This window comes from Neovison vison, chromosome 3 (assembly GCF_020171115.1).
Source record: "Neovison vison isolate M4711 chromosome 3, ASM_NN_V1, whole genome shotgun sequence".
NCBI lineage: Eukaryota > Metazoa > Chordata > Mammalia > Carnivora > Mustelidae > Neogale > Neogale vison.
In genome coordinates this window covers 62,374,149-62,391,905 of record NC_058093.1, presented here as the reverse complement: position 1 = coordinate 62,391,905, position 17,757 = coordinate 62,374,149, and the positions used below count along the sequence as shown (strand labels likewise).

At 35.2% G+C, this 17,757-nt stretch overlaps 1 protein-coding gene across 4 annotated transcripts in view; it reads right to left on the bottom strand.

Moving 5' to 3' along the window:
* LOC122902548 (sodium channel protein type 2 subunit alpha) overlaps nt 1–17,757 on the bottom strand; it is a 140,862-nt gene that overhangs the window by 61,304 nt on the left and 61,801 nt on the right. For 3 of the 4 annotated variants that reach the window (XM_044242244.1, XM_044242245.1, XM_044242243.1), the window contains 8 exons: nt 11,150–11,239; nt 10,075–10,203; nt 9,409–9,500; nt 8,259–8,531; nt 5,596–5,659; nt 3,927–4,068; nt 3,581–3,787; nt 1,945–2,232 (listed from right to left, as the gene is read on the bottom strand). In XM_044242244.1, coding sequence (XP_044098179.1) covers nt 1,945–2,232; nt 3,581–3,787; nt 3,927–4,068; nt 5,596–5,659; nt 8,259–8,531; nt 9,409–9,500; nt 10,075–10,203; nt 11,150–11,239 — 1,285 coding nt within the window. Of the gene's footprint in view, nt 1–1,944; nt 2,233–3,580; nt 3,788–3,926; nt 4,069–5,595; nt 5,660–8,258; nt 8,532–9,408; nt 9,501–9,594; nt 9,687–10,074; nt 10,204–11,149; nt 11,240–17,757 lie in introns of all 4 variants that reach the window. The other variant, XM_044242246.1, reaches the window with a different exon arrangement.

The following is a 17,757-nucleotide window of genomic DNA, read 5'->3' as shown; positions in this document are numbered from 1 at the left end:
CTTAGCTATTCATCTATTATCAGATAAAAGGAAAGTTTTCACTCTTTTAAAATATAGATACCACTTAAGAAACAAATATCAATCTGAGCTAGATGTTGCATGTTGTATATGTAAGTAATCACTTATCATGCCCAACTAGCTAGGAAATAGAGTTACAAAGAAGACGGTACTGGGAAAATGTTATATTTGTCGGCAATATTTGCAGAAAGAAGTAGGTCAGAACTTAACCTTTTCAGGTGAAATAATGATTTCACCTAGACTTAGTTCTACTGGATTTGAATTTGAAGCAAATTGAAGACACCTGGTGATCTGCAGTTTCAAATTTAGGCCTTTTTATCTCTCTAGTAACTTACCTTCCTTCTCCGCTCCCTCCCTCCCTTCTTCTTTTCCTTCCTTTTCAACATGACCAATGCTATAAAAAAGGGATCTGATTTTTAAGAAACTCACATTTATTAAGATTAATGTCTCCACTAATTAAATCAAAATGATGACGACAACAACATGAATGAGAATGGGTATAAAATGTAGAATTAAAAGCAAATTCTATTTTAAATGCAAATCCAACACCACTGATCTTTTAATCTATCCTATCTCATAATGTTATTTGGACTTAGAATGAATTGAATTGATCTACGAAAATTTTACACATATTTAATCTGAGATTGTGAGACTGTATATACCACAGAGTTTATGAAGAGTAAGTATAACCCTAAATATATGTATATTTTTAGGGAATTCAAAATGTAAGTTTCTTTATCTGTTTTTTAAAACCTTTTTTCTAGTCAGGCTGCTGAAGTGGAAAGTTTCAGTGTCACACCAAATTTGAATACCACCTCAGCCTTAATAACTATATGGCATTGGTCAAATATTCAACTTCACTAGGCCTAATAAGTAGTGAATACAATTCTAATGTTAGCATTAATTATGATAATGTAACAAGAATACCAAGGATAAAACAAGCACTTGACAAAGAATACAGCCCTCCTGTTCTCACATCTGTAGACTGGGGATGATAATTATAGTACCCACTCGGGGCTGTAGGCTGAGTTTATACTGGAAGATGCAAAGGACTATGTAAGTGTTAGCCATTATCATTGCTATCAGTGTTGTTCTCATTGTTATGATTACTGAATCATACTAAGGTTTCACTACTAGTGACGCTGTCATCCGAGAAACTGTATTTCTGGTAATTCTCTTGGTAATTGCAAAATGTAAGGATCCTAAATTTCAAAGTCTCAACAGCTTGTGTTGGTACGTAAGCCACAGGCATCCAGTGAACATTTACTATACCATATAATCAGGATATCTTTTCAGCACAAATCCTACACTAAACATGAGAGAGATAATCAAGTGCAATTAAGCACCACTATTTATTTAGTGTCATAAATAATCCTTAGCGCATTTCCACCTAAGAATTTTGGCTACACTTCTAGAAAAATTTTGCGTCAGTCTCCTTTGAAACAAGCGTCTGAAGAATGATTCTTCCAATGAAGTTTGTATGTGAATGGGAACAACTACACAGATGGTCTGGAAGAATACATCGTTCACTTCTAGGAACCTGCCACTCAGAAAACCCATAGCCACTGGGACCCGGCACAGTAGTGTTGCTAAAAAGGGATGGGAACCATCTGCTGATAATTTCTCATGTGGAAAATTGCCCTGAGATGTTTGAGCCTTCCACAAAACCTCAAAACCATTTAGTGGGGTCTAGGCTCTAAAAACACTTTCTTGGGATTTCAAAAAGTTGCAAAAGTCACAAATTCTTTGAGGTGATAAACACAATATTTGATGATCATTACAGTTCTGAATGTACTGTGCCATCCATGTATAAGGTGGTTTTATTTCTTCCAAATTCTTAAAATTTGGTAGAAATACCAAATTTTATACCTTAAAAAAATGGTCTGTTGTGAAAATGCAATTTATGTAAGCTAAGAATATCTTTACCTGATGTGGAGAAGAGAACCTCTTTTCATATGTCAACCTGCTTCCCTCTAGGGAAAAACGGAAACCTTTTTTTCTTATGCTGTCTTCGGATTCAGATTTGCGGACCCCATCTTCCTTCTCTTCTTCTCCAGACTGCTCTTTCTGCTTCTTTTTCTTCCTTCTGTTTTTCAGCTCTTTTTCACTCTTGGAGCTCAACTTTGATGCTACTGAAGAACTCTCTGAGAAAACTCCGATCCCGCCGGCACCGCTGAACTCTCTTGATTCTGCAGATGCGGCTGCAGCCGCCGCCTGGAAGCGCACAAGGAAAACCTTGAAAAACTCTCTCCCTGTTTACTAGTTAATCGTCTTCAGTATCATGAATATGACCTTGAGAAGCAATTCTCCATTCTGGTCCATATTTTGGAAAACCATGCATTGTCATTAAACCAATTAAAGAGTTACATTCAAAAGACACATGGAAGATGATACATGTGACTTTGATGGAAACTTTAAAGCTCTGGCTTCTCACTATGCTCTCTAATTATTCAACAATATGAGCAAGACACTCAAATATCTTAACAAAATTTCCATGACTTAATCACTGTATGAAGAAGGAAAGAATTTAAGAATTAAAGTTCCCTATTTTAACCTGATCCATCACACATCTACTTGACAATAAATTTTTAGTGCCAGCCTAAGTTATTGAATTTTATTCAATTAAGTATTTTAGTTTGATAAACTTCTGTCTATGACTTAAGTGGGGGTATTTCACTAAGAAATATACATCAAAAATACATTATAGAACATATATACATATATGAATCCCAGATCATGGCATCTGAATAAATTTCTAAATTATTAAAGTGCAGTTTGGGGAAATCTATTATATTCTATCTTGTTGCTGTTACCCCAGTATATCTTATCTATCTGACCTTTATTAAATATTTAGGATACTCAGTATTAAAAGGGAACTGCAGTCAAGATCCAAGAGAAGCCAAAAATAGGCACTTGGATTAGTTAATGCCATGAAGTCGAGCGAATAAAATTAGAGCAATTCTTGTATTATTTTGAAGTCTCATCAAATCCAAATTAAATTATTTTTATAGGATAGGAGGCAGAGAATGTAGTGATTTCCTACATTTACATACCAGGATTTTCTTTAAGCGACCCATAAACTTGTATTAAATACCCTTCAAATAAAAAATAAATATTAAATGGGTCCTCACTCTTCCAGGTTCCAGGAAATAATCTCAGTTTGAATCTGGTTTTATGACCTTTCCCACCTCTACTGACACTAATGAAGAAGCAACTATAACAAATTCCTCTTCCTCAGAGCATTAAGAAAATACTTCAATTGAGGGCATATAGGTCTAAATACTTTGTGAGCCTGAATAAATGAGGAGTCACAAGGGAGGGAAAAAAAAGTCAATAAAGCAATTCTAACTCTCCATGTTTTGATGTCATCACCATTGACAGTAACCATCAACATAAAATAATAACCTAAAAATCTAACATGCTCTTAACACCAAACACATATGACATGTTTCAAATGTTACTGTTATCCACTGCTGGTTTTGTGTGGTAAATGCCCTGACCTCAGTGTGGTCAGAGCATTGAATCAACAAACACAAGAGCTCTATGCTCTTGCTAACAATACCTGAGCTTCTTCTTGTTGCTTTTTTAACTGTTCAAGCATCTGTTGAAATTCAGCTTCTTTCTGTTCGGCTTCCTCAAGAGTTGCCTGATTCTGTTCCTCATAGGCCATGGCCACCACAGCCAGGATTAAATTTATAAGGTAGAATGAGCCCAAGAAAATAACCAGTACAAAAAATATCATATATGTTTTCCCAGCAGCACGTAGTGTCTGTAAAAATACAAGAGATATTTTATTAAATTTTATATAGATGCTAAAAGCTCACACTCCAAGTAATACAGTATTGTACAGCAATTCCCTTGATCTCAGTATTTCATGCTTCCAAAAGAATCTTTTTATCTGTTCTCACCAGTTGGTAAAGGTTTTCCCAGAAGTCTTGAGTCATGAGACGAAATAAGGATAAGAAGGCCCAACTAAAGGTGTCAAAGCTTGTATAGCCATAGTTGGGGTTTCTACCAGCCTTAACACAGATGTATCCTTCTGGACATTGGCTGTAATTAGATTAAAAGAAAAGGTCAGTACTGCAAGTCTGCTGGGTGACTTCCCTGTTTCTACAGATTCTAATGTCGACTTTATATGACAGTAGGGAAAACAGATTTCTCTCACCATACCCATCACTTAACCCAACACTATGTGGACTGATTTACATAATAACAGAATATATTAGGTCTATTTGTGGATTTCTCCGTGATTCATAATTGTCATTATATTTATTATGTCTCCATATAAAAGTAACCTACCATGATTAATATCTTTGGAGACTTGTAAAATGAATAGAAGAATAAGTCAACACGGAAAAAAATTGATTTTCACTGAAGATATCTAGATGCAGAGTGTGTGTGTGGCAGTAGAGAAGAGGGGCGATGGAAGGATGGATAGGAGCACATGGAGAGGAGGGAATGTCTCTGCACAGTGAAGATTTCATAGCTATGACTTTAATGATCAAGTCAAACCTGGCCCCAGTATTGTGCCTGACACTCCTGGGATGCATGATCTTGAGTTAAGTTTCCTAACTTTGCTAATCTTCAGGCATCTCATATGTGAGAAAGGGCTAATAACAGAACCTGCCTTACAAATACACAAGCGTTGAATAAGATATTCTATGTAAAGCATTTAGTATGGTACAGACAAGGAATTAAAATTATCCTGTTCAACTTAATTACTGGGTTTGGAGAAAAAGGCAGCACAATATTTATCAGATGAACTAAATGGAAAGTCTGTTACCACTGGAAATTCTGCTACAGGGATTAGTTATTAATGTCCACAACACCATCTTCCACTGAAGAACACTAAACTTCTTCTATGGTTCTAAATTCTTGTCAAATAGGGAAAGGTAATTATTTCTCTGAATTTTCCTAGGCTTTAGCTCCTAGTGCCAATACTTCTTTATAACAAAGTTCACATGTCAATCATAATAATCAAAAGCATTATTGAATGCTATCATAGCTATATATCTGCTAATCCATTTAATCCTCACAGAAACTCTATTATTATACCCATTTGTCACTGGAGGAAACTAAGGCAAGGGGAGGGAGTGTTATTTTGTAGAGTCAGGATTGAATCCATGCAAACTTTGCAGACTGTGCTCTTAAGCACTTTGCTAAAATATGCTCGACATACACTCACCATGACTCAGATACTGACATTATCTTCAGAGATCTTACATTTGAAGCCATGGAGACCACATTAGCATATATAAAATATCACACTTACAAAAGTACATGCTTATGAATTCCATTAACTTAATCTTCTAATACATATGTACTGCCTTTCTATTTTCCATTGAACTAATTTGGAAGATTAGCTGTGACCTAGTACGGAAAAACAATTGCCACATATGAGTGTGTGAAGGAAGTGAGAATCCACACTTATTTCAGCTATTTTGAGAATCAGCGTGAAGTGGAATTTATGGAGGGCTCTGAATGAGGAGGGAGGGAGGGTTGGATGGGTGGGATGTGGCAAGTTTTGGGGGCCAATGGAGCAGTGTGGCCTGAAACTCAATACAAAACATCACTTACCCTGCATCTGAGCTGTTGCCACAAAGCAGAGCATCATTTTGCCCTTCCAAAAAGTAAAAGTGACCTATTTAAAGAGTGAGGAATAGAAAGAATCATTAAAAAAGTGCTCGAAACACTTCAGCCGTTGTGTTCAAGTAATAAACCTCATAATTTTTCAACCATAATGAAATGGACAAAATAATAAATATGCATATGGCTAAATGAAAATATGTTAATAATTGAATACTAAACAAATATCAAAATATAAAATTTTTATTTAAACAAGTGCTTAGAAAATCTGTTTTAAAAAGAATATTTTGGGGAAAGAATAGCTATTATAGCATTCTCTTATCAGCATTTATTGCAAATATAAACTCAAATGGCTTGGGATACTTCAAAAAAAGAATTGCCAAATTAGGCTGTTTGGCACAAAAAGTGAGAGAAAGGGAAGGCTTGTTGCTTCAAATTGCCTCCATGCAAGTAAAATTTTACTTTATAAGTACTTTTTTGCATGGACTCAAAATAGATTCAGACTTTTTCCCTACCAATTTTACCTACTTTCCTGTGAAAAGTGGGGTTAAGTCTTTCTCTTTTATAATGCTCTAAATAAGTATTGTTTGGGATTTTGGCTTGATTACTGTCTTTCAAAGGAACAGGATAAACTTATTTCTTTGAAGATATATAATTTTCTAAGTATATCTAATTTCTATTCTTAGGAAATCTTATATATAACTTCAATAAGTTGCAAAGATGATCTCAAAAACATACACATTCATAAACATACATATTCACATACAAAAACACACAAACATTAAAACACATACATATACCACACGAAAAATTATTATAATGGTTTTAAAGACTGCTTAAAGACTATATTGAAGGAATTCCCTAATATATTATGCAGGGAAATCTGGGCTGGAGTTTTGCAAAAAAGTTTTAGATCCTTACATCACAATATATGCCAAAAAATATTTCTAGATTTTTAAAGAGTGAAAATTTAAACACAAGTCTATTAATAAAATACAAAGAATGTATAAGTGTTTTTATGTAGGATATATAGGTGGTTCCTCTATATGTATAATATCTAAGGGAATATCTTTATGATCTCTGAATTAAGAGGCATTTTCTAAACTTAAATAGAGAAAAATAAAAACAATTTTGATGACTATATTGCCTAAATATGAAAATCAGTTAAGCATTAAAAAAAAAGCAGTAAGATGAAAAACAAGTTAAATATATTTGCCAGAAAAGGACAAAATGTTAACATGCTTGATAAATTAAAGAATTCATATGAATTCTCCAAAATTTACTATCACTTGGTGAAATAATGGGTAAAAAAATCAACAGATAATTCACATTATATGAAATATGTAACTTGTTAATGATACTAATAAACATGAGTTTAAAAATTCTACTGCAATAATAATTAAGGAACAGTTCATTTTTCTTTCTATCAAAAGATTTAAAAATACAATAATAGTCAATATTAAGGAGAGTTCAGTAAGATGACCAGTTCTGTAGGGAGTATATAGTGGTATATGATCTTTCTTGAGAGCAATCTGACACTCTTATCTCCATAGCCCTAATCTGGTTATACCCATTGATACCCCCACCACCAAATTCTATTAATAGAAATTTATCTGAAGGAAATAATCAGAAATAGAGAAAAGATTTATGTGGAAATATTGTCACTGTGCTGTTATTATAATATTAATAAGTAGGAAAGCCCATAAATAACAGATTTTTTAAAAAAACTATTTATTTAATGAATCTTAATCCCTGTCATAGAAATCTTCATAGGAATATTAACTCTTAAAACATTATATAATTTGAGAAGGGATGAAATTTCATATGGTTCCAAAAGCCATGAAGGATACCTTAGAGTAAGTATTCCAGTAGAATACTGATAATCAAAAGACCAATGGGAGTTGGCTAGCTAAAGCACAGAGAGGGAAACACTTGGACATCCAAATGACAGTGAGGCTGACTTCAGTGTCAAGAAATTATACTGAAGTATATGGCATCATACATTTATATTGATGTCCATTCCTAAATAAAATCAAACTAACTAATAAACAACTCTAAAACAATGACTGACACCAAAGGGATAAATTACAATAACAAAGGTTAGGTTTGAGTTTACACTTTCTAATCACCAATAAGTGAATGGCTGGACTGTGGTTGCTTAACTTCCTGATGAGTACACAAACATAGATTTCCATATTGGTGAGTGATTTCTCTATTTCCAAATATATCATATGCACTCAATACATATCATGAGTCAACCAAATAAGGCCAACTTATTTTCCCAGTCTTCTTAAAAATGCATTTCAGCATAATACACTGAATAGTTCAAACTACTGATTTATTTACTACATGACTGAAAACTCCTTCTTGATCAATGCTTACCAAATACCAAATAAAATGGTATTGCTTTCAACACTGGTTTAGGAAAAGATAACACATCTTTAAATGATAACTTTTATTATACTGATTGATAGGTAAGAAAAAAGGAGTAAAATATCATTATCATATCATAAATATCATTTGATTTCTGTATCACGTGTTATCTTAAATTGGTTAAGTCATTTAGTTTACATTAAAATTGAGACAATTTCCACTATATGTATTTCTTTAACTAAAGGACTAAGCAACTTAATGGTTAAAAGAGTATATCTTACTTTTATCCTCAATATAGTCATCCCAGTTAAACATGCTCACTGTTCTATTGAAAGTGGTACCGTTCCCATCCAATGAGTTATTAAAGAAGGAAGTGATGTTTATTTCAAAGGAAGAATTATCTGGGGGCCATTGCAAACATTTATTCCGCAGGTTGCCCATAAACAGCTGTAGTCCTATTAGTGCAAACACGCTCAGACAGAACACAGTCAGAATCATTACATCAGAGAGCTTCTTCACCGACTGGATCAGGGCCCCCACAATGGTCTTCAGGCCTATGAATGAAATCAGAGGGAGGGATGTCGATATACTATTCAACAGCTCTGTTATCAACAAAAACATCATGAGCTTGTCCTGGAAAATAAAGATGTCATGCAGAATGCCAAAAATATTAGTTTAATGTTTGTGACTGAATAACATTTTCATGAAAAGCCTGTAGCTGGTGAAAATGAATGAAAGCAGAACTTGAACGTTCGTTAGAAAAACTGTGAATGGCAATGAACCAAAAGTGTATTTCCAAATACCCCTTAGAGCAAAAGAAATGATTCTGTTATTCATGCTTAAACATCAACCTTGTGTAAATATTTTGCTTTTATTTGCAGATGTCTTACTCCTTAACCTCTTATTGATTTTAGAAAAATCCGTATGAATAGAGTAGTAAGAAATCTTAAAGTCAATGGACTATGAAGTTATATATTTGTGATTTCTGCAAGCTTGAGTATGGGTTAAAAAAGGAAGACATCTGAAAACTGAGCCCCATGCAGCACTCATGCTATCTCTTGCTCTTTCATTTATCTGCAGATAAGAACATCACCAGTTTTCGACCTAAACGGCCAAATTTGCATCAGTCTGAACGCCTCATTCTTTAGCTTCTATGCGGAAAGCTTGATGTTACAGGATGCAAACCATGTAGCCTGTTACTGCAAATGCCTCATGCAAAGACCTGTTAAACTCAAAGGCTGATTTAGAACAGTTTCAAAGAAAGCAAGAAGTAAAAGCAAAGAATCAAACCCACCCAAAATATGATGTCTTGATTCTTGCTTTTTTACATATTTCTTTGCGAAGTGTGACAAGCAAAAGGCTTATGCACAAAAGCTGTGATTGTAACACCAATGCAGTAAAGTCAGCCTCGGTGTTTAACCTAGCTCTCACCTGGAATGACTGAAATTGTTTTCAGTGCTCGGAGAACTCTGAATGTTCTCAACGCTGAGACATTGCCCAGGTCCACAAACTCTGTCACATATCTGTAATAGGGAGTTCACACACAACACAATAACAAAACACAAGAAACAGTTGGAGATATAAGGGGCCTACCACCTTATACCAGTTTCTTCTTACCTGGAATTACAGAAATAGTTTTCAAAGCTCTCAAGACTCTGAAAGTTCGAAGAGCTGAAACATTGCCTAGGTTTACAAATTCTGTTACATACCTGTAGAATTAAATCAGAGTTATTCAGAATTTAGGGAAATCTAAGTCTATGTTGGTCTTTCATCAAGACCTTTTCAAGTTCAATGAGCGTTGCCATCAGATTTCCCAATTAAGAGAAAAATGGCATTGTCTTCAATCTTAGTTTATGTTACTTGGGAAACTTTATTTTACTACTTTACAGTGCTAATTGAATCCAAATTAGACAATTTACTACTAGATCCTTAATCTCTCCAAAGTGCATCATTTGATTAGAAGAAAAACATTCTACGTTCACATGATAACTAAGAAAAATGCTTGATCTGTCAAGGGAGGCCACTGAGGAGAAATACAGCATAGGCTCCCACCAGTGACTTATTATTCCAGGATGGAAAACGTATGAAGATACTTACGCAAAAGTAATGACTGTGAAATCCAACCAATTCCATGGATCCCGCAGAAATGTGAAATCTTCTAAACAAAAGCCCCTTGCGAGTATTTTTATAAGTGATTCAAAAGTATAAATTCCTGTAAAGGTGTACCTGAGAGGAAATAGCCAAGTCCACATTAAAGAACTAGTAGGTAATTGACATGTACCTGTCTTAAAGGAAACTTAACAAACAAAAATTAGACTCTTCCATGTGGGTCTATACTAGTCTCCCTATGATGTAAGTTTAGGAAGAGTTTAAGGCAAAAGAAATATTACATTCTGAAAGACATTCTCATTGACTCTAAGTAAGTAAGTATTGTATTTGCTACATTAACTAATTTGAAGGCCCAAATAATATGGTTCCATATGATGATATTACCTGAAATACACTGGCTTTCAGCCTGATTTAAATAAATAGGTATTAACCTCCAAATTACTGTAGCATTGTGTTTAAAAAATATGTATCATTAAGAGCCATGAAATATATAATAATAACACAGAAAGATGATAGCCAGGGCGCTTGGGTGGCTCAACTGGTTAACCTCTTGATTTCAGCTCAGGTCATGATCTCGGGGCTATCAGATCAATCCCCTTGTCAGGCTCATTGGGGAGTATGCTTAAGGATTCTCTCTCCCTCTACCCCTCTCCCACTTCCACTCTCTAAAATATATAAGTAAATCTTAAAAGAAAAAAAAAAAAAGAAAGACAAGAAAAAAAAGGTTATAGCCATGAGAAAAGGAGCATACAAATTAGGTATAACTTTTATCACCGGATATTAGTAATTACTGATAATATTCAAATGTGTATGAGACTCGCAAGGAAGATAAAGGGCTACAAATATTGGCAAACAGGTGCAGTAATTTCAGCTAATGAGTGAGCCACTGCAAGCTTTGTCCTATGGGAAATTAGTGGTTGAAATAATCCTGAATCACTGTTTAAACTTGTCTGGTTTAGAGCAGCTAGTATGATTTGCTAAAGAAAGTGACAGGGTCTCAAGATAGTAAATTTGAAATGGAAGGGATGACAATATTAAAAAACATTTTTCATTTTCTACTTACTCCACATTCTTTGTCCAGTCTGGAGGGTTACTCATGGTCATAAATACACAGTTGGTGAGAATAGTGCACATAATGAGCACATTGAATAAAGTAGAAGAGTATTGTCAAGGAAGACAAAATACAGTGGAAAAATCTCACTTTTATGCCCCACCATGCCTTTTACACCATGAAGCTTAGAATTTTTATGCCCTTATTATTATTATTTTATTGAGTCCATCTTTTCCATTTCTGTAATTCAACAGCCACACATTTAGGCCATGTCAGGCCAAGCCTTCAAATATTCTGAGGCCATTTAGGTATTTCTTAATAATTAAATATAAAGAGAGAGGCTCACTGGTAAATAATTTATCAATTTAAGTTTTTTAAATGACAGATTTACCTCAACAACTGAACTGCAAGTTCAGCATGTCTGTAAACTATGACAAAAACTCTACAAAAGAATTTAAGTGATTACTCAAATGCATTATAATTCCATTCTAAGGATCATTCTGGCAAAGTGATTTTAATATGATCCTTTTTGTATGGAGTGTATAATATACAGTAATTGCTCATAAAATTTTGAATAGTACGAAAAGATGGCTTTTATTAGTGATGGCATTCTTGGGTTTATAACTGTGGCGAAATTATTTACTAATGTACCTAAAACTTGGTTCAATTTACTATAAAAGTGAGAAAAAATAACCATTTCACAAGATTGCTGTGAGGATCAAATTAGTTAAAATAAACAAAAACTCCTGCACTTCATGTGCCTGGTAAAGAAAAGATGCTCAATAAATTGCCTTCCTGAATCATAGAGAACATTCCTTATAACAAACATCTGGTTGTGTCACTGTTTCTTACTTTGGCTTTGTAGACACAGCCAATACCCTTCACTTTCCTTTATACTGAAAAACAACAAAAACTGAGAAAATATTTGGTAGTCAGATAATTAAAATGGCTTTCATAGTTAAGAAAAAGCACAAGAAAGATTCAGTTGCAATTATGTAAAATGACAATCTTTAGCAATGTAAACTTAGACACAATGATAAAAATCCCAGAAATTGAGTAGGTGCTGTTCATAGCCCTTCTTACTCTTAATTTTTGTTATAAGTTTTCACATTACTTACACAAAACAAAATAGTAATATGATTTTAAGTACCGTCAACTAGGACACTGAATAGCCAGTGTTGCATTAATCTATAATGGAAGTTTCTTTGCACCTACAACTGCTGTTAGTCAAAGCCACAATTCATTTTTCATTTTTGCTAACAAATAGCACATTTGTTATTGATATAAGGTACATGCTTGTTTAATGCATCCACATTAAAAATAGTCCTAAGTGAATGACATAGATCAGCCATGTGAGGGCACTAGAACCTAGAGAACACTTTAGAAAAACAGCATTTCAAAGAAGAAACACCTACTTTTCCTTAATTGCTAGAAATAAACAAAAAGATAAAATGTAAGATGGTTTGCTGTTGGCATATAAAACTAGATCTTCCATGTCTGCTAGTTTGTTAGGTCCTACGGGAGAAAACAACACCTTTCAACAGATTGGCACCATTCTAAATTCATGGTTCTGAACCTGGCCAGTCCTCTACACAGACCTGTAGTCCTTAACACCATCTCTGATCCTCTGCAAAGGCAATTCCATTCTCCAGTCTCCTCTGACCTCCAACTCTCTTCCTCTTTCCCTCCCCACCTGAAGCTGATGTCCTATTACCTACTTCACTCAGAGAGCAGTATTGGATCTCTATTTCTTTTTTTTTTTTTTTAAAGATTTTATTTATTTATTTGACAGAGAGAGATCACAAGTAGGCAGAGAGGCAGGCAGAGAGAGAGAAGGAAGCAGGCTCCCTGCCAAGCAGAGAGCCCGATGCGGGACTCGATCCCAGGACCCTGAGATCATGACCTGAGCCGAAGGCAGCGGCTTAACCCACTGAGCCACCCAGGCGCCCTGGATCTCTATTTCCAACTCCCAATCTGATAAACTTATCTGGAGCCTTCTGGACCTATCCTTTCTTCCTTCCTGTCTCAATGGGGAAAGTTTTCAATGCTCCCCACTTCACATTCTGGACACCTTCTTTCCAAAATACTTCAGAAATCTCTTCTCTCTTTTTTCTTTTATCTTTATTATCTCCCACCCTAGTGGGAACTTCAATATAAACTTGCTTAGGCCTCTCTTGTCTTGGGGGAGGTCACACTTTCTTGTAATCCTGAATTCTCTTAAAGTATTTACAGTCCTAACTTTTCTCCATTTCACAGCCAAACTTCTTGAAAGAGCCATTTATCTTTTTTTCTTTCTCATGTATCCAGCACATCCTCAGCTTACTAGCTTTTTTCCTAAAGATGGCATACACTTCATGTTTTGTCACTAAATGAAAGGGCAATGTTTTTCTTACTTGACTTGCTCTCTCAGCAGAATTCTGCAAGGAAAATTCTTCCCTCTTTCATTAAGTTTTCTTCTCTTCCCTTTATTGAAATCCCAATTCTCTGGTTTCCTCGTGCCTTATGGGCAACATTTTTTTGCATCCTTGGAAATGTTGCAATTGCCTTTTGAAAAGGAGATAGGTTATCTCAGCCATTTCTCCCCTCTCTTGCTATATTCATCCTAGCAGAGTTCATCAACAAACATAGGTTCAAGCGTCATTTATGTACCCACCATTTCAACTACTTCTCTCTAGGTCAGACGCCTCTTCTGAACTCTACATAGTCAAATGTTCAAATGGCATCTGCACTATGTGTCTCACTGATACTTCAAAATCATTTAAAAGATTCTGAGTTCTTTTTTTAAAGATTTTATTTACTTATTTAACAGACAGAGAGACAGCAAGAGAGGGAACACAAGGAGGGGGAGTGGGAGAGGGAGAAGCAGGTTTCCCACTGAGCAGGGAGCATGATGTGGGGCTCGATCCCAGGACCCTGGGATCATAACCTGAGCCAAAGGCAGCCAGCCGCTTAATGACTGAGCCACCCAGGCGCCCCAAGACTGAGTTCTAAAACTGAAGTAAAATCTTTTCATCCCGCCCTTCCCATCTCCCCAATTCCTTCTTTTCACACTGCCCCCACACTGCTCCTTTGACATCTCTGTATCTTATAGAATGTCCCAGGATCTAGCCAGGAACCTAGATGCAATCCTGGATTTTTCTCTCTCCCTAAACCTCTAAACCCAATTTAGCACCAAATACTGTCAATTCTACTTGCTGTCACTGAATTCGGTGTACTTTTGCATCCCCACATCACTACATAGTCCCTGCCACCAAGTATAACTTAGATTATTGCAGTTTCCTCCAAACTGGTGTTTCCGAATCCATGCTAAGTTCTTTACAATACATTCTGCACACTGTACTAAAATGACTTGTATAAGTGTAATTCAGAGGATTTCAATAATTTTCCATGATTCTTAAGATGATGATCAAATGTCTTAACACAGTCTAGATTCCAGAATGTCTGAACCTTGTCTACTCCCCTAGTTTTGCACACTTTACTTTTTTTTCTGTATTGCTCACTCTTAATTGCACTCTCCCATGATACCATAATTGTTTTAGATCATTTAATGAAATATTCTCTTTCTCAGATAAGGGTCTTTGCAAATGCCACCTCTTCTCCTTGGAAATGCTCCATACCACACTGTAGCCAACTCATAGTACTTATTTTGAAAAAGATTTCTGGTAGAAAGTTACTCGCCATAATACCTCACCTGTTTAAGTCTACCAGTTCTATAACCCCATAGCATCTTATATTATTCTTCCAATGACTAATTTTAATGCTGATCTTTTCTTCTACTAGACTGTCAACTTCGTGGGGACAGACACCATGTCTGTAGTGTTCACCGCTAAATCCTGATCATTTTGCATAGTCGACGACTGAATGAAATAAATTTTGCAACCCATTTGTTACTAAATAGAATAACATTTTTCCTTTTTAATGGTTTCTGATGAGGTGTTGATATGATATGGGATAAAAATACAGCATGAAATTTGTCTTCATGTATACTGAGTACACAAGTTTCTATACTTTGTTTTTTGAAAGCGAGTAGGAAGGCAAACATAGGTGGAAATTAATAGCCTCATGGGATTTATGTCACATGATGATCTGAGTCATGGTTTTATGACCCTTAAGAGGTATTTACTCTTTATAATGGTAGAATGTAATTATATATGATGAAGTAAAATAAAAAATTTCAATATTATTAAACAACAGAAAGAATGATTATTGTCCCATAAGTCACAATTAGTAAGTCAATTATGCTCATACAGGAGTTTTCCACATTGCATGACTATCCTTTTAATAATTTAAAAATACACTTAAGGGAGTCTTGGTGCCTCAGTGAGTTAAGGTCATGATCTTCAGCAAAGGTCATGATCCCAGGGTCCTGGGATGAAGCCCCACATTGGGCTCTCTGCTCAGCGGGGAGCCTGCTTCTCCCCACCCCCCTCCTGCCTCTCTGCCAACTTGTGGTCTCTGTCAAATAAATAAATAAAATCTTAAAAAAAAATACACTTAAGTTAAAGATCCTGACAGGCACTCAGGAAAGGAAAGCAAATAAAATTACTTTGCTTTTAAAACAAAAAAGATAACTAGAGGTAGATTTTCTGCTTTTGATTTAATAGGTATCTCTAAATAGGGTATGTATTAGAATTCATCCACTTATAGAGATCACTGTGGATTAATTTTATCAGTAACATACTTCTAAAATTTCTGGAATTTAGGGAGTAACTTTTTTATAGGGTTTCAGATAATCATGATAAATATACAGATATTTTTAAAAATGTAGGTACGGATTTTGTTTTGATGATAACACACGTTGAAAAAGTATAGAAACTCCACATCAAGGCAGATTTCAAGGAGGAAGAACCAGTAATAAAATGTGTAAATCCTACATTATTTTCTGAATATATGGGCCAAAAACATCAACAAAGTATATTTTTCAAAAGAATAATGTATCCCAGAACAATATTTCCTTAAGAGCCTTCGTATATAAAATATAATAGAGGCAGACTAACCTTAAAAAATTTCAGGAGAAAAATGATCCTTTTAATCTATTAATTTGTTTCTACCAGGTAAAATGTGTTAACCTTTGATTGATACTGCTGGTTGGCAAATCTAAAGTATTTTCTGTGTGTATATGATGAAAAGAAACTTCAAGTTTGTACTGCATATGGTTCATGTACCCTTTGACATGAAATCTGAATATTTAAAATACTGGCATGCCTATCCCTAGCTCTGTGAAGATAGGATGGAGCAACATGAGCTTTATCGCACTGAAGGACAGACCAGATGTATCCTTGACCAACCACAGGAGTTTGAGCAAGTTGCTTAATTCTTGGATGTTTAATTTTCTTATGTAAATACAGTACTAATGCTTTCCTTAGAGAATACAGTTATTTTTATTACTATTAATCACATGCTTATTGAATATAAAATGTAGGGCATTTCTTTATTATTCTTAAAGAAGGGGAGGTCGTTGTTTGTGAGTCTGTTCAGGGACTTTGTAATGTTATATAATATCCAGAGATGTTGCAGGGGAATTTTTAACTCTAAACTAGCAGAGAAAACAGTTTAATGTTAGAGTTTTGTTTTGTTTTCTTAACATAAAAATAGAAAATTCAAAGCAGAGTAGGTCAGGCCTCTTTCTAGCTATCAGTGCATATTTCTAAGCTAGCAGAAACATTAACTAAAGGTCACAAATATACTTTTAACTCTTGAGTTGTTTCATTCTATGATTAACCATCTTTCCTAACTATGTGATAATGTATGATAACTTTTTTTAAACAATTTTTTAAAAAGATTTTATTTATTTCTTTGGCAGAGACAGATCACAAGTAGGCAGAGAGGCAGGCAGAGAGAGAGGGGGAAGCAGGTTTCCTGCTAAGCAGAGAGTCTGATGCATGGCTCGATCCCAGGACCCTGAGATCATGACCTGATCATGACCAAAGGCAGAGGCTTTAATCCACTGAGCCACCCAGGTGCCCCAATGCATGATAACTTTTGAGCATTAAAAGCAGGGGAGGGCGCCTGGGTGGCTCAGTTGGTTAAGCAACTGCCTTCAGCTCAGGTCATGATCCCAGAGTCCCAGGATCGAGTCCTGCACAGGGCTCCCAGCTCCATGGGGAGTCTGATTCTCCCTCTGACCTTCTCCCCTCTCATGATCTCTCTCAAATAAATAAATAAAATATTTTTTAAAAAATTAAAATCAGGGGAAATGGAAATCGTAAGTTATTCCCCTCCTCTCCTACAGGCCTATATAGTTCTTTGCAGGAAAAACTGTAACTTTTTTTAATTATTATTTCTATGTGGATACTATATAATTTTGGAATGAGCTAAAAAGGCTACTTCTTATTTAATGAATTAGTAAGTTGAAGCCACTGAAAATAACCTTTGGAATTCATATAGACAGCGATATTGGCAATGCACCTAGTACATTATACCTGAGAGTTTTCTTCTCTCAGGCAGAAAATGCAAAGGGCACTAGGCTGAGAATGAGAAGACCTGGTCTGAAGTTTTAGCTCTGCCATTGATACAAAATGTAGCCTTAGAAAGGGAGTAAACACTTCTGGGACTTAAATAAATCATCTGCAAAATGAGAAGGTCGCACAATCACATTATGTTTTAGTCACTTAAAGCAT